Genomic DNA, 23,039 nt, shown 5'->3' with positions numbered 1-23,039 from the left:
TATGAAAATGTGATTTTGTTTCATTTGGCTTTAACCTTTCCTCATGATTTTGATCTATCATCTGTTATTCTCAAGGAAGATTTAGAGATAGTTATTAATGGATTGAAGAACGAGGATGCCCCCTTTGCTTTTTATGGCCACTTTGTCAAAGAGGAGCAATCTTTGGCGGAATCTTTTACTGTTTTTTGTTTTTCACATATTAAGAGATAGGATAATTTTACTGCTCACAACATTAATTGCTAAACATGTTAGCAGGTTTTTGGTGTCGATAGAGAATGCTCCTTGACACCCCAATGCTATAATTTTAGCCAATATTATTTAATAAATTTACAGCTTTCTTCTAAATAAAAAAAAAAAAAAAAATTTCCCCCAAAATATTCGGCTAAATGTGTTAAAATGAGTAATGTTCTTTCTAGATGAAAAGGTATTTTAATAGCAAAGTTTCTGGGTTTTAGAAAAATTAATATCATCGAGATGTGTAAGACCTTTCATGGATAGTAATCATAGTATATATACATTAACACTGATGGGTCATATCACAGAGGAGAGGAGTACATATCTTGCTCGACAAAAACAAAATCTGAATCTCAATTGGGTACCTTTCAAATATGCCTTGTGCTAAAAGATCTAATCTAATTCAAATAAAATTATATCACAGAGGAGAGGAGTACATATCTTGCTCGACAAAAACAAAATCTGAATCTCAACTGGCTACCTTTCAAATATGCCTTGTGCTAAAAGATCTAATCTAATTCAAATAAAATATCACATCAGAAGATGTTACAAACTATCCTGGTATATATAATTGAGAATCTATCAAGTTGGGTTTGCATTCTGTTAATCTTGCCCAAAAATGTCATTTATTAATTAAAAATTAAAAAATAAATTATGAAGAAGAAGAAAAAAGGTTCTATTTATTTATTTATTTATTTTGTATTTAAGGTTTTGAATTTTTTTTTTTTTTTTTCTCTGAGAAGAAGGGGTTTTGTAAGTTAAAGATGTAACTAGCACATCCGAAATATTCCTTCGACTTCCCGTAAAATTTGAAGTTTCTCACTTTCAGACCAAAAAAGAATAGACCTGCAGGCTTCTCAATACTCATCACTCTGTTTCTCAAAAAAAAAAAAAAATACTCATCACTCTCTATTTATCTCTTTCCGCAGAGCAATAAGACACCAAAAAAGAATAGACATGCAGGCTTCTCAATTCTCTCATCACTCTCTTTATCTTTTTCTGCAGATCAATATGACACCAACTCCCCAACCTCAGACTCTTTCCAATCACCACTCACTCGATCTCCACCCCTTCTCACTAATACGAATGCATGTAGACCAGCTTACCCAAACTGATCATGTTAGAATTTAGTAAAATACGAGTACTATATTATGTAAATAATAGACATACAATACATATATATTATCCACACACACAAAGAAAAAACGTATATAATTTTTTTTTATATTAAAAAAGCTTTTATTTACCATTTGGAACAAAATTATTCTAGAAAATACTTTTTTTTTTTTAATTATAAGTAAAAAATGTATTAAACATTTTCCGTGTTGTACACTTGTACAAAAATATTCTAAACTAACTATACATTGATACTTTTATCGATGATTATAATTATTTATATATCAAATTGTATCATTAAATTACTATAGCACAATTATTAAAATCAGTATTTTTTTTTTTTTTCTCAATACTCATCACTCTGTTTCTCAAAAAAAAAAAAAAAAAAATACTCATCACTCTCTATTTATCTCTTTCCGCAGAGCAATAAGACACCAAAAAAGAATAGACATGCAGGCTTCTCAATTCTCTCATCACTCTCTTTATCTTTTTCTGCAGATCAATATGACACCAACTCCCCAACCTCAGACTCTTTCCAATCACCACTCACTCGATCTCCACCCCTTCTCACCAATACGAATGCATGTAGACCAGCTTACCCTAACTGATCATGTTAGAATTTAGTAAAATACGAGTACTATATTATGTAAATAATAGACATACAATACATATATATTATCCACACACACAAAGAAAAAACGTACATAAATTTTTTTTTATATTAAAAAAGCTTTTATTTACCATTTGGAACAAAATTATTCTAGAAAATACTTTTTTTTTTTAATTATAAGTAAAAAATGTATTAAATATTTTCCGTGTTGTACACTTGTACAAAAATATTCTAAACTAACTATACATTGATACTTTTATCGATGATTATAATTATTTATATATCAAATTGTATCATTAAATTACTATAGCACAATTATTAAAATCAGTATTTTTTTTTTTTTTTAATTTACCCTGTTAAACAATTTCTAAAGACACCATATAAGGTACAATCAATGTTTTTGTTTTTCTTCAAATCATCCCCTTCCAAAAAAAATTACTATGCCCTCCACACAAATTTCAATGTCATATACCATTAATTTAAAGTGACCAAAACACCCTTTAAAATAATTTATCATCATATTTAATAGTTTCAAGTTTTAAGAGCCTTATAGTTCAATTGAAATTAATACTTCTTAGTATTTCCAATTAAGACATCCAGAGTTCAAATTCTCTCGATGCCCTTACCTCCAACCATTGAATTATAAAATATAAAAAAATAAATAAAAAATAAAAAGCTTCAACTAGTCCATATTCGAATAAAATTAACAAAATAAAAAAGCTCCACCTAATGGGAAAAAAAATTTAGAGATTATTCACCTTATATTCTCCTAAAAATAAATTCTCAAATTAAATTCGACAATACACATAAATCATGTTTTGAGTTGAAATCTTGTTTTGAAGTCACAACCATAGTTTTGGCCAACAATTTAGAGTAGAACACATCTTTAATAGCTCCAGCCTGCTTAAGCTTCATCACATTGTCTTTGACAGTGTTAGAATGATCCTTAGATGAGCATCAAGGTGGTTGCTTTCTAGGGATGACAGATGGATTGACGTTCAAATGATGGCAGATGAAACTCAGATCCACCTCCGGAGCTTTGTAAGCATTCCAAGCAAATACATCAACGTTCCTCTTGAGAAATTCCACTAACTCTTCCTTCACTTAAGGTGGTAGCTGAGCTCCAACCTGAAAAAAACTTCTTCGGATCATCATCTACAGCAAATTTCTCTAAATCCTCACATTTGGCCTCCTTGACTGGCCCCTTCACAGTAATACCGAAGACTTTGATTGCTATAAGCCTCCCTTAGCAGAGGTCGAGGACTTAGCCACAAGTGGATGCAGAATTGCAGACACGAGGCACTGCCTAGCTACAGATTGACTCCTTACCAGCTCCTCAACCCGATCCCCCGATGTATACTTCACTTTTTGATGCAGAGTTGAAGAAACAATCCCTAGGGTATGAAGCCAAGGTCTGGCCACAATAGCTGTGTTGGGGGAGTATGCATTCACCACAATAAAGTCCACTTCAACTAATTCTAATCCTGCCTGTACGAGTAACCTAATCTAGCCCTTTGGGATGACAACTTTCCCATCAAAACTTACTAGAGGTGAATCATAGGCTGTCAAATCTTCAGGCTTTAAGTTCAGCCTTCTGTACAAGTCAAGGTACATGATCTCTACACAACTGTCCTAGTCTACCATTACTCTCTTCACATCATACCCCTCTATTCTAAAGGTGACCACCAAAGCGTCATCATGTGGTTAGATGGTTCCAATCTTGTCTTCGTCCGAGAAACTCAACGACGGTTAGACCTCTATCCTAGACCTCTTCAGTTCGGAGTCAGAGCCCTTAACTGGTATCCTAGTTACAGACATCACCCTAGAAGGGTGAAAACTAGTTCTCCCAGGTGTAGCAAAAATGACATTGATTGTACCTAACGGGGGCCTTGAATGAGCATTCCCCTAAGCTCTTAACCTTGATTGGTCTTCTTGTCCGTTGGGCCCGTACAAGAATTGTTGCAACCTTCCCTCCTTGACTAGTTGATCTAGATGGTTCCACAGTGTTCTGCAGTCCTTAATGGTATGTCCCCGCTCTTGGTGATACTGGCAATGAAGGCTTTGGTTACGCCTCAAAGGGTCTCCACTCATCTTGTTCGGCCATTTGAAGTATGGCTTGTTCTTGATCTTCTCCAAAACTTGATGCACCGATTCTTGGAACACAATGTTAACCACTTGAGGAGCTGTAGGCTCAGACTGCCCTGCGAAACCCTCCGGGATCTGCTATTGTTGTAGCAGTTCGACCTAAAATCCCTCCTCTCCTGAGGGATAACCTTGCCATTTCCTTTGTCTTGCTACTGGTCCTTCTCAACCCTCTTATACTTGTCAATCCAATCCATGAGCTGGTGTATACAAGTAACAGGTTTCCCAATCAAAGACTTCCTTAAGCCATGTTCAGTAGGTAGGCTAAGGTTAAAAGTGCTGATGGCTACATCATCAAAATCACCGTCTATCTTATTGAACATCTCCCAATATCTGTCTGAATATGTTTTCAGGGTTTCTCCTTCCCTCATAATCAGAGACAACAGGAAAGCTAAAGGCTGAGGAACCCTGCTACACGTAATAAAACGGAATCCAAACGCCTTAGTAAGTTCCTTGAAGGAATCAATGGAACCTGCCCTCAGACCATCAAACCACCTTATCACCACAGGCCCTAAGCTAGATGAGAATACCTTACACATCAAGGCCTTGTTCTTGGACTGTACAGCCATCCTTAGACTGAACTGGCTAACATACGCCACAAGGTTTGTTCTATCGTTATACATGGTGAACATGGGCTGAGTGAACCGCTAAGGAAGTCTCCCTCCCTTAATCCAGCGCGTGAAAGGTAATCTGGAAATTTGATTGAGTGCTTTACTCATAGCGTCATTTCCCACGCCTCTTGAAGATGAATTTCTATTTCTGCATTCGTGATGGTAGTCTTCATCATATGAGAAAGACTTGCTAGGAGGAGTCCTTGACCTGTGCCTATAGCTACCATCCTTCTTGTCGTCGGAAGAGAAGTCAAAATTAGAAGGAGCTTGCTTTCGCCATTCGTGGCGTAAGCTTCTCTTCAAGCGATCAACCTCCATCTACATGGCTTTAGTATTCTTCTCCCGAGAGAGGTGACTACCACCTCTAGAATGACTTCTACTTGTACGGGTAATGTGCACACTCCCCTCCCGGTCTCTCCTTTGCTCAAGATCATAGAAGTGATCTTAACGTTGAGACCCCATGGATTCTGCCTAGTTTGAACCTGAACCTACCATTGCTGAACATGAGACTCACTATAACACCAATATTTCTCACATACAGTGCCAATTGTAAGGACCAAATTTGAGTCCCTAGCCCAACAGGTGGATGGACGTAGGCCCAAAAAGCCCAAAACAATGAATTTGTAGAGAATGAGTTGAAAAATTGGGTTTTAATAAATCAGACAAACACTAAAATAGATTTAAATGATAAGAACATGTATATATAGGTTTATGCTGAAAAAAATCGTACTCAGGAAAGTCCAAAGAGATCTGTTCTTATATTTTTCCTTTAAGTTTGGTTACAAAATCAGTTATTGATGCTACAATATTTTTCTCGTAGTTCCTCGATCCCCTTCTTTTATTGCTTCCTCCTCCTTTTATACTTTCTTCCTCTTTCATCTTTTTGCTCCACGCACATACCAGATAGTTGGTGTTGATACTTGTCCTATCAGCACCTCCCATAAATCTTCATATAGTAGCTGTAAGGTTGAAATCTACTGTTCAGGGATCACCTTCACATTAATGTGGCTAAAGAGTTAGTTATATTGCATTTAATCATGGTTTTGAAACTCGGATCGAACTGTACGGTCTGACCGGGTGAACTGAAAACCGTCCACCAAAGCGGTTCTTTTAGCCTCAAAAACTGAAATACATGAAAAACTCAGTGATCCGTGCAACTCGCGGTTGAACCTCCCGGGTTTAGAAACCGTGGACGGTTATCACGGTTTTGCAGGTTCGATTCAGAGTTTTTTTTTTTTTTTTTTTTGGGTACTTACTGGTCAGCCATTGTTGAAGCTTCAACCTTAGACCTTGAGATCGCACCAACATTTCTTCTTATTCTTCTTCTCAGTCTCGCTCGCCCCTTTTCTCTCTGCATTTTTTCCAACTGTCGTTTCTGCATTTTATCTTTCTCTGCGTTGTTTTTGTTTGTTGTTTCTGCATTTTGCTCTCATCCTGCATTTTCCTTTGCACACTAGAATCTTCTAGTCTAGTTTGAAGATGAGTAAACTTGCTTTTTGTCACACACTAAGTATAGGCTGTCATCCACTCTTTTTTTAACTTTATTGAGTTTAATCAATTTTTTAAGGGGATTTTTTAGAAAATAACTACAAAACCCAAAAAATATTATTAGTTAGGCAACGTTTCAAACATATTGCATTTCTAACAATTCGACTTCAGAGGAGTCGATTTTACTGTTCATATCGCCTATTTTTTGCGCCACGTAGATAAAGAAATCGAGTCATTTGGACTCATTTCTTATACACAAAAACCGGCTTCTCTGGAGTCGTTTTCTATACAAAGAAATCGACTTCACTGAAGTCGATTTCTTTGTATAGAAAACGACTTCAGCGAAGTCGATTTCTTTGTATAGATATTCAAACACTGGATCAAGCTTTTTTGTGTATTATTTCAGATGAGCCTCTTCATTACTTACAGCTACTGGGAGCTGGGCATAGGCTGGTGGACACGGCGGTCCAGGCAGAGTCGGACAGTGGTGGCGCCTGCATCATCAGCATTCTGAATGAGCTCCTTTAGCACCGTCGTACCTCACGGATCCGCCGAGTCTGGCCGAAGTCTTCCAGTTCCACAAACATCGACGATGACGACTCCATTTCGAGATCAGATCAAATCAGATTTGTCATTCGTGGAGAAAGCTATTTGGGTTTCGTTTGGGTTTCGTACCTCACAGATCTGTTTGGGTTTCGTTTTTTTTGGAATTGAATTGGTCGCCTGAGGGCAATTGAGGCTATTTGCAGTTTGTAGTTGTACTGGGTCGCCTGGGATTTTGATCTCTATATAAATCGACTTCGCTGAAGTCATTTTCTATACAAAGAAATCGACTTCAGTGAAGTCGATTTATTTGTATAGAAATCAACTCCAGCGAAGTCGTTTTCTGTGTATAAGAAATGAGTCCAAAGGACTCGATTTTTTTATCTATGTGGTACAAAAAATAGGCGATATGAACAGTAAAATCGACTCATCTGAAGTCGAATTGTTAGAAATGCAATATGTTTGAAACGTTGCCTAACTAATAATATTGTTTGGGTTTTGTAGTTATTTTCTAAAAAATTCCATTTTTTGATGGTTTGTCCGGTCCTTCTTCTGGTTGTTGTTTATTTTTTATTTTTAAAATTTAAATAAATGTATGCCGTCAAGTGTCAATTTGTCATTCATTCCTTTAAAAATTTTATTGGGCTTTTGTTCTTTATTTTATCAATTTTTTAATGCTTTGTACTGTCACTCTTTTAGCTTTTATTTATTTTTTATGTTTAAAATTTTCACAAATGGTTGAATATTCAAATGGGTTTCAGCATAAAACAATTTACTAGGTAGTCAAATGGGCTTGAGCATGATTTAAGATAATTTAGACATAAGCTCTCATAAAAAATAAAAAAAAAATAAAAAAAAATTAAAAGAGTAAAATATTGAGCATTAACAAAAAATGATTTAGGTTTGCTTAAGATTTAATATTTCTTATTTGCTTTATAAAAGTTATGACATAAAAAAGACATTTGAAAAATAGATCTTTATATTTATTTAGACTATTTTAGTTCATTTTTCTACTTTTATTAATTTAATATATTTATTTATATTTTAAATAATTATTAAATTAATTATGACATCATCAAGGTTCGATCCCGGTTCGATCTCGATTCGACCTCAAAAACCTTGAACCTCTTCTCTTTACGGTTCAATGAACGGTCCGGGTTTGAAAACCTTGAATTTAATGTGGAGGCAACAGCTTTCTCTTTAGATATTTTAGGATTCCTCCTTATTTGATGTCTCTGCAATGCTTATCCACTCCAACAGAACTTCCTGGAATGTTACCTTGGTCGACATACTACCTCTTTGGACCTCGGCTTTGGCTGCCAAGGAGGCATTTATCCTTGGCCCATCTTGTTGAGTCATTGTGACCAAAATTAACCTTTTTATTTACTAACGTAGTCTTTTCTAACAAAGATTCCTCTTCCTCAGACAAACCCTCATCCTCGGCTTGGGCCACAGGCCCAATATACAAATAGATAATGAACTCTTGGGCTCAATATCCTTACAGTTATATTTTCAATTTTATATTTATAATAGATTATAGATGATAGATGATTGAAATGTAACTTATACGGATATTTGTGCTTTTTTTATATTATATAATTTAAAAATTAAGAACATAAAAAAGATGGCTAATTAAGGCTCCTTTTATGGGACACTCAATAACAAATTCGACCCTCTTATAATTCAATTTTTTACTATTTATACTAGATAATATTATATTCAATTTTCTTATTTTTAATACTTTTTTTTTTCTTTAATCAAACAGATGTTTTTATAATATAGATTGTTACAATATTTGCTAGAACTCTTAGCCATATCTTACCATCTATCCTTTTCAGCCTGAGGCATTGCTTTAATGGATCGATGTGAAAGATTATAATATCCTCTCTCTCTCTCTCTCTCTCAACTATTTGTTAATGTTATACTACTTAATTATATTTATTAAATTAATATTTTGAAAATCCTACAATTAGGTCACCACACATTTCTTGTTCTTAATATAAACATTAAATTTCATATTAACCATGTATTATTTACTTAATGATTCATAAACTAATATTTTGTATATAATTTTTAAATTATACAAAAAAACTAAAAAAAAAAATTAAACATGTTAAATATAAGATAGTTATTAATTTCTAACCATATTGATGTTTTGCAACTATAAAAGGTATAAGGAAAAATAGTTTTTAGTGTTTTATTTTTAGAGTCTAGTCGCAAATTGTGGAATCCTCTTATACTAAATACCATAATCTAACAATGGATTCATAAAAAATAATTTCTATAGAAAATTATTAAGATGTGTATTATTAACAAAATATACACTCGGTGCATGTTAGGGGTCATTATCATGTTATACTTGTTATGTCTTTACAAAATTTTATAACTTTTTATTAGGTTAATATTTTTTAAATTTTCCCCATTGGATCATACATTTTTTATTTTAAAAATTTTTTTTGAATATGCATACTAAATTTTATGTCAATTGGATAATATTTACTATTTTACACACAAATTCATGTTTTGTCTATAATCTTAAAATTTTAAAACAAAATTTAAAATTTTTATAGATGAGACAATTATTGAGTTATGATTACCTTAGTATTTTGTAAGAATGAATGTAATATAAAAATAAAAGTAATCCAATAATAAACTTGTCAAACCTTATCCAGTATAAGTGATTTGGTGTGACATTCACAAAAGTGATTTTTTTTTTCAAAAAATAACCCTTAGACTTTAGAATAAATATCAATTTTTAGTTCTTAAACTTTCAATTCAAACAATTAACCCTCTCTACAATAGGTTTATGAACATCCATCAATAATATTTCATAATAAGATTAACAAATTTTTTTTTATGTGATATGCATAATGCATATGATAACAACGGTAACTTACTAGCGTTTTGATAGAAAACATGCATACATGAAACGATTAAATTCAACCTCCCTTAAAAGTTACAAAGGTCTTTTTAGTGGAGTTTGTAGTATATCTTTTTATTAGAATCTCATTCTTTCTTCCTTGTATATGTATGTGTGTTTATTTCTAAAAATAAAAAAGAAAGAAAAATGTGGGTAATTATCCACATTAATTAAGAGAATGTTATGTGCACTATAATTTGTCTTGTCATTCCTTAAAAGTTTTATTAGTTTTGACTAAAGTTTATTATATTCCTTTCTTTAAATCCTTTAATTCAACTAGCATTATTTAAAAAAATAAAATAAAATAAAGATGTGGGGGTAAAGGCTGAAAATAACTTACCCCCTTATCATCAAACCAAACGACAAAATTTCTTCATCCTCTGCTCCTTTTCCTTTCATTACCTCTTCCCTCGAACCAATGCTATATATATTCTATACGTATATATTCCATCTCATCTCATGTATTCCTAAACATCCGCCAAAAACTTCCCGCAAAATTTCAAACTCCTTTCTCTTCCAGACCCCAAAAGAAGAAAAAAAGACGTTGCTCCTCATCACTCTCTCTGTCACTCTCTCTCTCTCTCTCTCTCTCCCTCTCTCTCTCTCTCCCTCCATAAGGCAATGACACCAACACCTCAACCTCAGAACCTTTCAATCCCCACCACCCTACACCCCTTCTCACCACTACAAATATGCATGCACCCCCACTCCTTCACTCACACCACCACACCCTCCTACCTGGTGCTAAGGGTTATCATTCATATCAAACCAGCATCCATACTCTAACGAAAAGTGAAACTGAAACAAACATGATGGAGCCTGAGCATGGGGTTCCTGCTGTTTGCAATTCTTGTGGTGAGCATGACAATACTGGGGAGGTGTTTGTGGCTTGCCATGTGTGCAATTTCTCCATTTGTAAGGCTTGTGCTGACTTGGAGATTAAGGAGGGGCAGAAACTTTGCTTGCGCTGTGGTGCTCCATATGGTGGTATATCTCTAACTTCAAATTTCTTAACTAAGTTCTTTTTGTTTTAATAACTACATGTGGGTTCTTAAAATTCTTGCGTATGATTATCAAAATGATATGTTTATCTTCGCATTAGTGCTTTCTGATTTTATTACTTGTTCCATTAGTTGATATCAAGATATATATATATATATATATATAAACATACATATATATAGGCTAAATCAACAACATTATCTGGTGATCACTTGTAGAAAAAAAATTTAGACATTGTGGATAATATTATAGGTTGGGAAAAACTAAGGTTCAGTTTTTTAAGTGCTGTATATTAAAATTTTCAATTAAATTCAACCATGCGGCTATGTATCACAATAAGCCACGGGGCTGAATTTAATTGTTGCGAGTGGAAGATATCACCTTTTTGTTACATTGGCTAATGCAACGACACAGTTAGATTTAATTGGGAGACCTAAGGTACGACAATTTAATAACTTTATCTAAGTTTTACCCTTATGGTTCATGTGTTAGTCAAGTATTTCTATTTTTGATGGACTGACATTTCTTTGGGTAGTACATCTTTAGTAGTGATTAATACTCTAGTAGACTTTTTAGTTCTAATGAAAATGCACTGAAGGAAAGAAAAGTATCACCATGGCTTCTTTTATTATTTTCAAGCATTTTCTTCAATTTCCCTTTCTATTTCAGAAAATTAGGTTGTAGAGGGACGTATAAGTGGTTGGGTTAATTTTTAGAAAGAAAAATGGGCTGCTCTAATTTCGGGTGCTAATGTGTTTTCTCCATTATACACTCTTCTGATAACCAATAAGCGGGTTGATTGATTTAATATCCAAAGCTAATAGTGTGGCTATGAATTCCCTAGAGAACTCAGTGGATGATGCTGAACTGAAGGAATCAGGCAATCAATCCACAATGGCCGCTCACCCCAATAACTCTCAGGTAAATGTAGTTGCAAGTTATAAGTTTTATATATGCATACATTCGTACATCATATATAAAAATTTACTAGGAAGGAAGGAGTATGACAGTCAATTTTTGAAGTGCAATGAAAACCCTTGTTATTGTGCTGTTGAGTAAACATTCAACCTTTAAATACGTTCCAAGAATATTAGGATGGCTTATGGTATATCATTCATATTGGTTTGAGCAGGACGTTGGACATCATGCTAGACGCATCAGTAACATGTCCTCTGTGGATATTGGTAAGAAATACTGATATCTTTTTGTCATATTGATCCTTATGTTCAATTTCAATGGATTTGGAATTTATGTTAACTGGTGTTTTCTTGAAGAAACAAATGATGAATCCGGGCATCCTATCTGGAAGAACAGAGTAGAGAGTTGGAAGGATAAAAAGAACAAGAAGAAAAAGGCTGCAACTAAGGCTGAAATTTTGACTGAAAAGGATGATCAAGTTCCATCTGAGCAGCAGATGGAAGAGGAAGAGAAACAGTAAGTTAAAAAGAAACATAGATAGATTTCAATTATTGGATGATAAGAAATGTAGACGATAACATGTTTTCAAAAATAAACAAAAAGACTTCCTCAATTTTTTTTTTTTTTCTTAACATAGTTTTTTTTAAACGGATTTAAAATATAAACAGTGAGATGGGAAATTATTTGATCATTGTCCCTTGATACATCAAAATTCTTTGTGTTCTGCAAGACTAGCATATTAATCAGATGTGGTGGTGCTTTTGCAGGTCCCCAGAGGCTCCAGAAGCACTTTCAAGTGTTATTCCAATTCCACCCAACCAAATCAAACCGTACAGAGTTGTTATAATCACTCGATTGATAATTTTGGCTCTCTTCTTCTATTACCGAATAACACATCCCGTTGATGGTGCTTATGGTCTGTGGCTCACTTCTATCATATGTGAGATCTGGTTTGCTCTTTCTTGGATATTGGATCAGTTCCCTAAATGGTCTCCAATCAATAGGGTGACATATATCGACAAGCTGTCTGCAAGGTATACATACTTGTGGCTTTCGATGTCAAAGATGCAAGCTATAATTGTTTGAAAGTGTTTACTAGTGCAATAAGATTTTATGCATGTACCTAGCTGGTTCAATAGCATCCGTTCCTCTGTAAAACTTCGCCTTTCCTAATTAACTTGTCATTTTTTAATTAAACCTGGTTACAAACATTGTCAACTGATGTTTCTGAAATTGATCCTTATATCTTGGCCCCCAGTCATGGGTGTCATTTATGTAGGCTCAGGCCGAATCTGCAGGTAATTTAACATGTAAGGTTGCATAAGAAGAGAATATGTATTGAATAAAACTTCGACTAAAATATAAATGGACTTGTTAATTGATGAACATTTTGAACAAAAATATGATAGCTAAATTTTGAACCAGAATACATACATGGGATGGTTAAACTTACTACCATATCAGGTTTGAAAGAGAGGGTGAACCCTCCCAGCTCGCTTCTGTGGATGTCTTTGTGAGCACAGTTGATCCAATGAAAGAACCACCATTGATCACTGCCAATACTGTGCTTTCCATCCTTGCAATGGACTACCCCGTGGATAAAGTCTGCTGCTATTTGTCTGATGATGGAGCTTCCATGCTTTCATTTGAATCTCTTGTTGAAACGGCTGACTTTGCAAGAAAGTGGGTACCATTCTGCAAAAAATTTGCTATTGAACCACGTACACCTGAGTTCTACTTTGCACAGAAGTTTGACTATTTGAAGGATAAAGTGCAACCTTCTTTTGTGAAAGATCGTAGAGCAATAAAGGTAAGCAACTGAAATGCTGTCTAGCTACAACTTCTCGATTACTAATTCCACTTTGACATCTTAAAAATTTTGATTCAATCCACATTAAACTTATGGCCAGCAGATTCTGCTTCTCTTAAGTATTATTGTTGGTAAACTTATGTATTATTGCGTCTCTAAAACTAATCAGTCTCAATTGGTTCTATTTTGCTATAGAGAGGTTATGAAGAGTTTAAAGTGCGCATTAATGCTTTAGTAGCGAAGTTTCAAAAAAAACCAGAAGAAGGTTGGGCTATGCAAGATGGAAGACCTTGGCCAGGGAATGACAGTAATGAGCACACAGGAATGATTCAGGTAAATGTAGCTTATAGCTATATTTTTTGTATAAAATTTCAATTAACAGTGTAACATTTAGTTGTTTAATATCTTACATTTAAGGAAGCATTTAGAATATAGAATGAAACAAGGCTTTTTCTCAAACTAATTCTTGGGCTGTAAACTTTGAAGCTTAAGGCCATTACTTGAAGATCTGGTCGGCATTTACTTGAAGTTATGGAAAAATAATTTCTGAATGGATAGAATTTCTTCTTTTCTTTTTCCAAATTACAAATTTTAGCAACTATTAGTCCTTCAATGTTTTTACAGATCTTCTCAGAAAAATGCTTTTACATTGTGCATCCCTGTTTGTAAGATACGAGTTTTTAACTATGGCATTTTTTTTTCATCGACTCAGGTTTTCCTTGGACATAGTGGTGCCCATGATGTAGAGGGAAATGAACTTCCTCGACTGGTCTATGTATCCAGGGAGAAAAGACCAGTCTACCGACACCACAAGAAAGCTGGTGCTGAAAATGCTCTGGTATGTTAACACAGTTTCACAAAATTAATGATTGGCATTGGAACTCTAACATTACAATAAGACTTTTATGGTTGGATTTACAGATTAGGGTGTCTGCAGTTCTTACAAATGCTCCCTACATCCTCAACCTTGATTGTGATCACTATGTTAACAATAGCAAGGCAGTTCGTGAGGCGATGTGCTTCTTGATGGACCCACAAGTTGGTCGAGATGTATGCTATGTGCAGTTCCCTAATAGGTTTGATGGAATTGATCGTAGTGATCGATATGCCAACCGCAACACAGTTTTCTTTGATGTAAGTTTAAAGATAGTACGTGTGGATTTATCCATTGTTTTTGTTAGTTTCCTTATAAGCACCTGTCTATATTATGAAAGTAAGAAATATAAATTTCAAAGCTGTGTCAAACTATATCAGAAATTCATCCATAATAGACAGATATTTATAAAAGTTAATTGATCGATCAAGTTGGGAGTTTTATTGTCAAATGATTAAAATAAAATAAAGGAAAATAAGTTTCTACATTAATATCTGGTGAGTATTTCAGGATTTGGAAACTGGTTTATAACTTCATATATGGTAAATATTAAGGATTCAGAAGCATTTCGATTCAAGCTGTGTTTTTTAGTTAAAGTCCAACTCAAATTTTACTCTCTTCAATTTATGAATAGAAGTAGATATATTATCCCATTTGCAAATTGACATATCACATTTGCATAATAAAATAGAAGAATGGGAGAAAAAAATAATAATTATGCTGTGATGGAGTCCCAGCATAATTACCAAAGTATTCAGCCTTCTGAGTTTTGAGAATCTCTTCATTCCAATTTCAGATTAATATGAAAGGACTAGATGGCATTCAAGGACCAGTTTATGTGGGAACAGGTTGTGTTTTCAATAGGCAAGCACTTTATGGCTATGGACCTCCTTCTTTGCCTGGCTTACCTACGGCTCCTCCCCCATCCCGCTCATGGTTTGGCAAGCGCTTCTCCAAGGAGCCCTCTAAAGATCCTTCAGAGGTTTACCGAGATGCAAAACAGGAGGAACTTGATGCTGGCATATTTAACCTCAAGGAGATTGAAAGTAAGTCTAGTTGTGAAGAAAAATAGTTAAACAGACATTTCGTGCAGTAATTAAGCTATGCTTGGATTTTTCGTTGCAGATTATGATCAAAACGAGAGGTCATTGCTGATCTCCCAGATGAGCCTTGAGAGAACTTTTGGCACTTCTTCAGTATTTATTGAGTCTACACTAATGGAAAATGGAGGAGTGCCTGAATCTGCTGACCCATCAACATTGATCAAGGAAGCAATTCATGTCATTAGCTGTGGTTATGAACTGAAGACTTCATGGGGAAGAGAGGTACATTCTTTTTATTCTTGCTCTCATGTGGCAATTTCATGCTTCCCTTCTTGGTTGCCAATATGTTAGGATCTTATTGTAATAAGCTGTACTGCATATATTTACATATAGACTTTCACTTGAGCATTAACCATTACTAAATTTGACCTTGAAACCCATATAAACCTCTCTTTTTTTGTAATAATTCAAATTTTGTATTCTGACCTCCCAGATTGGTTGGATATATGGTTCGGTCACTGAGGATATTTTGACGGGTTTCAAAATGCACTGCCGGGGATGGAGATCAATTTACTGCATGCCCTTAAGACCAGCATTCAAAGGTTCTGTCCCCCTCAACCTATCTGATCGACTGCACCAAGTTCTTCGGTGGGCACTTGGATCTGTGGAGATTTTCCTTAGCAGACATTGTCCCTTATGGTACGGTTATGCAGCAGGCCGCCTCAAATGGCTTCAAAGACTAGCATATATTAACACAGTTGTTTATCCATTTACATCCTTCCCTCTCGTAGTTTACTGCACAATCCCTGCAATTTGCCTTCTCGCAGGAAAATTTATTGTAGCAACAGATACGGTAATTTCTTGTACTTTCCCTTAAAAATTAGAAATCTTGTGTTTTTGGGGTCTTGGGAGAGGTAGTTTAGACAAATTGATACATAATAACACTGTGCTACATACAATTATGTAAATGCATCAGATTAATTTTTAAGTAAGCCTAGTATGACTATATGGCGTTTTTCCAAATTTCATGAAGATGTTGGTCAATAGTCAAAATCAATGAGCACTGATGTATGTTTGATGAACTTAAACATATAATAAAAGATCCAATCTTGCTACAATTTTTTTAATGTTTATTTTTTCAAACAATGTACTCAAAGAACTTACCTCATGTTATACCTTGTAATTTGTTTCAGATGACCAACCTCGGAAACCTCCTTTATCTTGGCCTTACCATCTCCATCATTGTTACAAATGTGATTGAGATGTGGTGGAGTGGTGTCAGCATTCAAGACTGGTGGAGAAATGAGCAGTTCTGGGTGATTGGAGGTGTTTCATCCCATCTCTTTGCCGTCTTCCAAGGATTCCTCAACCTGATGGGTGGAATTGATACCAACTTCACGGTCACTGCAAAGGCAGCTGATGACATAGAGTTTGGTGATCTCTACATTGTCAAGTGGACAACACTTCTCATCCCTCCAACAACACTAATCATAATCAACATTGTTGGCATTGTTGCTGGATTTTCTGATGCACTTAACAAGGGAATTGGAGCATGGGGGCCACTCTTTGGCAAGAATTTCTTTGCTTTCTGGGTTATTTCTCATCTCTTTCCATTCATGAAGGGTCTCATGGGTCGCCAAAACCGGACTCCAACCATTGTTGTTCTTTGGTCAGTGCTGTTGGCCTCAGTGTTCTCTCTTATTTGGGTGAAGATAGATCCCTTTGTGAACAAAGTTGACAGCTCAACCATTGCCCCAACCTGCATTGCTATAGATTGTGATATCACTACATGAAGCTTCCCATAGTTTTTGATGATGGTTTTGATTGCCTATTGTTGAGGTGGGAGCCATGTTTAGTTGTTTCTTGACTGTCGTGGCATATTGAAGTAAATTTTGAACAAATATGTAGTTATCTTTTCCTGAGTGTTGGATAATCTCTGAGTGGAAAAGCATTGCCTTGATTGAGCAATATCAAAGTGAAACGGGGATTGGTATTTCCTTCCATTAATTGAAATTCTATAGGGAATGAAATGACAGAAAAGAACTTGCCTTTTAATTCCTGTCCCATCACTTGAACATTTGGTGCCAAATTCACTTATCATTTATCATTACATTGAAATTAAATGTAATTGAAAACGATCATTTTATGTGTACCTTATTAGTCAATACAACCATGTGTTTGAATTTAATTGAGAAACCTAATGTACAATTCCCAATTTCTTGCACCTTAATTTTATCCATCTATTAATTAAGACCTTGTATCTACCAAAGAGAGAGAGAGAGATTCCAAAATTGAGATTGAAGTATTTGGGTTAGATTAGAAATCCATTAAATAAGTTTTTTTTATATTTTTTTTTTATAGGAATCCATTAAACAAGTTGAATGTGATTGTGGGTTGCGAGAAATAGTAGTTTCACTAACACAAAATCATTTTTGCTCAAACAAAATTCATACAAAATTTTATTAAAACTCTTGTTAGACACGCTTGAACAAAAACAAGAGAACAACAAATGAATGATTTTTTCTAAATTTTTTGGCCTGGTAGACCAATAATGTGTTAATAAAAAGCTTGAACTATTCCTATATTTAAGATATAGGAGAGAGGAGTGTAAATCAAAAGCTGTATGGATTCATAGTGTATGTAGCAAGATTCATAAATAAATAAATACATAGCAAGATAGAAATGGGCCTCACATTCTCTTCTCTTCCCTTTTTGGATATTTGTTCTTGAAGATAAATATGGGCCAAGGCCTAGCCTCCATTTTCTTCTCGAAATTATTTTTACATATAACTTATAAAAAACAAATTTTAGTTTCAAAATTTAATTTCATATATATTTAGAGACAAAAAATTAGATGAAATTTTAAGAATGAAATATTAATGTTATATATATATATATAATTTTTTTTTTTTTTTTGAGGGCACGAGGTGTTTTATTTTTTTATTTTTTTAGATTTAGTTGGTCTGACATGGCAGTGCCAGCTTAGTCTTTCCTTAGACTAGTCTACAAGATTGGTTGGTTAAAGATGTACCTCTCTCAACCGAAACCATTCCTTACACTTCCCGCAATATTTCAAACTCGTTTGTCTTTGAACCAAACAGATTGACGTTGCCACACTCTCTGTCTCTCTGTCTCTGCAGAGCTGAAAAAAAATAAGAAAAAGAACAAAAAAAATGACACCAACACCCCAACCTCCGTACCCTTTCAACCACCACCTTCAACCCCTTCTCACCATTACAAAAATGCATGTGCCATTGCTTCATACACACCACCATTCCCTACCTTTTGTTGGGGGTCAGTCATATAAAATCAAAAACAACCCATTGGGTCTCTTAGGAAGAAGTACTGGAACTGAAGTGAAGTGATATATCAAAATGATGGAGTCTGGAGTTCCTGTTTGCAATTCTTGTGGTGAGCAAGTTGGAGTCAATGCCAATGGGGAATTGTTTGTGGCTTGCCATGAATGCAATTTCTCCATTTGCAAGGCTTGTGTTGACTTGGAGATTAAGGAGGGGCGCAAACTTTGCTTGCGTTGTGGTGCTCCATATGATGGTATTGTATCTCCAACTTCAAATTTCTTGATCAAGTTTATGTTTTTTGGTTAAATTTTTGCATATCATTATGTGGGTAATTGCTATTGAGGTCAGCCATGTATAGGATAAATTTGACAACATTATCTGATGATCATTTGTACAAACTTATAAAACTTTCTTAGACATTGATTGAGCCAATACAATTGGGGATATGATATTTTTGTTCTGCTGATTTCTCTTGCATTTGTAATGTTAATAATTGTTGAAAATCTCGTTAACTTTTCAATTCTAGGGGAAATTTAGGAGAAGAAAGAAAATTCATCCACATGGCTTTGTTTCTCTCCTTATTGAAGTTCTTGTATTTTCTCTCTTTACTTCAGAAAAATTGAATTAAACAATTAGGGATGACTTCTAGAAAGAAAAATGGGTTGTTCTAGTTTTGAAGCTATGTGTCTTCTCCATTAAACGTGCATTTCTTTGTCTAGTATCCTAAGCTAATTGTGTCTATGAATTCCCTAGAGAACTCACTGGATGATGCTGAAGTGAAGGTTTCAGGCAATCGATCCACTATGGCAGCACACCTCAGTGATCCTCAGGTAATTGCTGTTGTAAATTCTGTTTCATACATATAAAATATAACTCCAGGTGGAAGTAGTAGTATGACACATAATTTTGAGGAAGTGCAATGAAAATCCTTTTCCTAGCTATGTTGATTAAACATTCAACCTTTAAATACATTTCAAGAAAGTTGTGATGTTGAAAACTTGGTATCATTCATCTTGGTTTGTACAGGAAGTTGGACTTCATGCTAGACATGTCAGTAGTGTATCCACAGTGGATAGTGGTAAGTAAATTAATTTCTTGTGTTGTGTTGATCTTTCTATTCAATTTGAATAGATTTGATATTTACATTACTTGGTGTTTTCTTGAAGAACTAAATGATGAATCTGGGAATCCAATCTGGAAGAATAGAGTGGAGAGTTGGAAGGATAAAAAGAACAAAAAGAAAAAGACTGCTAGTAAGGCTGAAATTAAGGCTGAAAAGGATGTTCAAGTTCCATCTGAGCAGCAGATGGAAGAGAAACTGTAAGTGACAAGAAAGATGAATTTCCAAAGAGTCAATGGATAAGAAATATAGAAGATAGGATGGTTTAAGACATAAATAAAAAAAGGATAACTAGAGAGACAAGTTTTTTAAATTTTTTTATAAAATACTACTTAAATCATGCATGGCTTAAAGCTTTTTCCTATGGCTATGGTCTTCTTCTTTGTGGTCATGCTATCAAATCCTTTGTACGTTAAGCCATGGATGAAAGGAACTATTTGTTTATTAAGCCCTTGATGAATTAATATGTTTAGTTAAATTTTTTTCCTCATGTGGTTTCTATTTTGTTCTCACCAAATTGGCAATGATTTTTCTCTGCTAGAAACCCTTAATTGCAATAAAATGGATCAGTACACACAAAATATTTGCAATAAGATTCAACTTCCTATCTTTTTCTTAAGCATCATATAAATAGTATTTTTTTTTTTTAATGAAGGTGTGAAAAAAAGTCATAGTGGTGCTTTCTGCTGTATGATATTCTGAAGGGGAGCAGAGCAAATTCATTGCATTTTTTAGTCTGTGTCTTTGACCATTCCCCATTGATATATCAATTTTTGCTTTGTTCTACAAAACTAAATATATTAATCAGATATTTCCATCGCTTTTTCAGGTCCCCAGATGCTGCACAACCACTTTCAGCTATTATTCCGATTCCATCCACCAAGCTCACACCATACAGAGCTGTTATAATCATGCGATTGGTAATTTTGTCACTCTTCTTCCACTACCGAATAACACATCCTGTTGATAGTGCTTTTGGTCTGTGGCTCACTTCTGTCATATGTGAGATATGGTTTGCTTTTTCTTGGGTATTGGATCAGTTCCCTAAATGGTCTCCAATCAATAGGGAGACATTTATCGACAGGCTGTCTGCAAGGTACATACATCACTCTTATATGGATGACTGTAGATGTCAAAGATGATAGCTGTAATTTTTTGAAAGTTTTAGTAGTGCCACAAGAGTTTTTTATTTGAAAGTGTTCGATAGTATCAGATCCTCTGTGAAACTCATACTTCTCTCATTTAACATGACATTTTAGCATTAAACCTGGTCAAGCATTCTCAACTAATGTTCTTAATCTTGATCTCATGTCTCCTTTTACTATATTATTATATACTGGTCCTGAATCATGGTCTCATGTCACCTATGAATTACATGTCAAGCTTAGTAGGCTTAGGCTGAATCTGCAAGCAATTTAACGTAAGGTTACAAATGAAGAGAATTAGCATTCACCAAGTAACATATAGTAATGGATCTACTTTATTGAAAAACTTAAAACATAATTATGAAAGCTATTTTTGAATACATACATGGGATACTTAAACTTGCTACTATGTCAGGTTTGAAAGAGAGGGTGAACCCTCCCAGCTTGCTGCTGTGGATTTCTTTGTGAGTACAGTTGACCCTTTGAAAGAACCACCGTTGATCACTGCCAATACCGTGCTTTCTATCCTTGCTGTGGACTACCCTGTGGATAAAGTCTCCTGCTATTTGTCAGATGATGGAGCTGCCATGCTTACATTTGAATCTCTTGTTGAAACATCTGAATTTGCAAGGAAGTGGGTACCGTTCTGCAAAAAATTTGCAATTGAACCACGTGCACCTGAGTTTTACTTTGCACAGAAGATTGACTATTTGAAGGATAAAGTGCAACCTTCTTTTGTCAAGGAACGTAGAGCAATGAAGGTAAGCAACTGAAAATCTATCTGGCTACAACTTGTCAATTGCTCATTCCACTTTGATATTTTAATGGATTCTTGCTATTGCACAATTCCTGCAGTTTGCCTTCTCACTGGAAAATTCATCATACCAACGGTAATTTCTTGTACTTCCTGTTGAAAATTTACAGATAGTGTGTTTTTTATCTTCAGTAGTTATCAAAAGTTGTTGAAGAATTTGAAATAGTTAGATAATTATGTGCAAGGTAAATTCATTATTTAGAACCATATCAGGGGGTGGCTTTGTTAGATTGTTACATAATGACATTGGCCAAAATAGAAATAAAGAAAAAGTTGGATGCAATTTATACATTTGAAACAAGTATGAAAAATGCATCAGTTTACTATTTTACTAGGCTTTGTATGACTATAGGGTGCTCTTCTTAACTTCCTAAAAAAGAGATTTATCAATATTCAAAATCAGTGACCACTGAAGTAATGTTATTAACTTTGACATTTGATTAAAAATTTAACCTGGCTACATTTTATTTCTCATGATTATGGTTTGAACTCACTTCACATGATACATTTTATTTTGGATCAGCTTTCCAACCTAGCAAGCACCCTGTTTCTTGGCCTTTCATGTCCATCATGTGACCAGTGTGCTGAGCTACGGTGGAGTGGTATCAGCATAGAAGACTGGTGGCGAATGAGCAGTTCTGGGTGATTGGAGGTGTTTCACCCATCTCTTTGCTGTCTTCCAAGGTTTCCTAAGATGGTGGATTGAACCAACTTCACGTCACTCAAAGGAGCTGATGACATAGAGTTTGGTGACTCTACATTGTCAAGTGGACAACATTCTATCCCTCCAACAACACTATCATAATCAACATTGTTGGTTTGTTGCTGGATTTTCGGATGCACTTAAAAAGGTTGATGAAGCTGGGGCCCTCTTTGGCAAGTTTCTTTGCTTCTGGGTATTCTCTCATCTTTCCATTCTAAGGGTCTCATGGGTCGCCAAAACCGAACCCAACCATTGTTGTTCTTGGTCAGTGCTGTTGGCCTCAGTTTCTCTCTTTTTGGGTGAGAATTAATCCTTTTGTGGGCAAAGCTGATAATTCAAGCCTTTCCCAAGGCTGCATTTCTATAGATTGTTAGGTCACTATAAGGAAGCTTCCCAGCCAATACGGTTGAAATTTGGTGGTGATTTTGATTGCCTATTATTAATGTGGGAGTCACGATTAGCTCTTTCTTGATTGTTGAGGCATATTGAAGTAAGTTTTGGACATTATGTATTTGATCTCTTTTATTATGTCGGATAATCAGTGTGTAAAAAAGCATTGCCTAGAGCAATATCAATGTAAAACAAGGGTTATTGTTTCCTTCCGATAAGGATTATCTTGAAATTCTAGAATGAAATGGTAGAAAAGC

The 23,039-nt window shown here is 34.8% G+C and overlaps 2 protein-coding genes and 1 pseudogene across 2 annotated transcripts in view; 2 read left to right on the top strand and 1 right to left on the bottom strand.

Annotated features, from left to right (window-relative positions):
* Nucleotides 1–4,254: 4,254 nt before the first annotated feature.
* Nucleotides 4,255–4,725, bottom strand: LOC111995630 (uncharacterized). Its single transcript, XM_024027547.1, has one exon. It carries the CDS (start codon nt 4,723–4,725, stop codon nt 4,255–4,257), a length of 471 nt encoding a protein of 156 aa, XP_023883315.1.
* A 6,772-nt stretch (nt 4,726–11,497) lies between these two features.
* On the top strand, nt 11,498–17,452 carry LOC136065746 (cellulose synthase A catalytic subunit 8 [UDP-forming]-like; annotated as a pseudogene).
* A 1,106-nt stretch (nt 17,453–18,558) lies between these two features.
* Nucleotides 18,559–23,039, top strand: part of LOC136065745 (cellulose synthase A catalytic subunit 8 [UDP-forming]-like) — a gene marked incomplete in the record, with an annotated part of 6,927 nt that continues 2,446 nt past the window's right edge. The window contains 6 exon segments of the mRNA XM_065769314.1: nt 18,559–18,863; nt 19,364–19,440; nt 19,637–19,688; nt 19,777–19,930; nt 20,560–20,826; nt 21,291–21,636. Coding sequence (XP_065625386.1) covers nt 18,686–18,863; nt 19,364–19,440; nt 19,637–19,688; nt 19,777–19,930; nt 20,560–20,826; nt 21,291–21,636 — 1,074 coding nt within the window.

Source organism: Quercus suber, unplaced genomic scaffold (assembly GCF_002906115.3).
Source record: "Quercus suber isolate HL8 unplaced genomic scaffold, Cork oak 2.0 scaffold_1112, whole genome shotgun sequence".
Taxonomy (NCBI): domain Eukaryota; kingdom Viridiplantae; phylum Streptophyta; class Magnoliopsida; order Fagales; family Fagaceae; genus Quercus; species Quercus suber.
Note: the sequence above shows the minus strand (reverse complement) of the source record. Positions and strands in the feature narration are given on the sequence as shown.

Bases quoted from the DNA above. Each gene is read 5' to 3' on its own strand.
- LOC111995630 (XM_024027547.1), bottom strand. From the start codon at position 4,725: ATGTATAACGATAGAACAAACCTTGTGGCGTATGTTAGCCAGTTCAGT.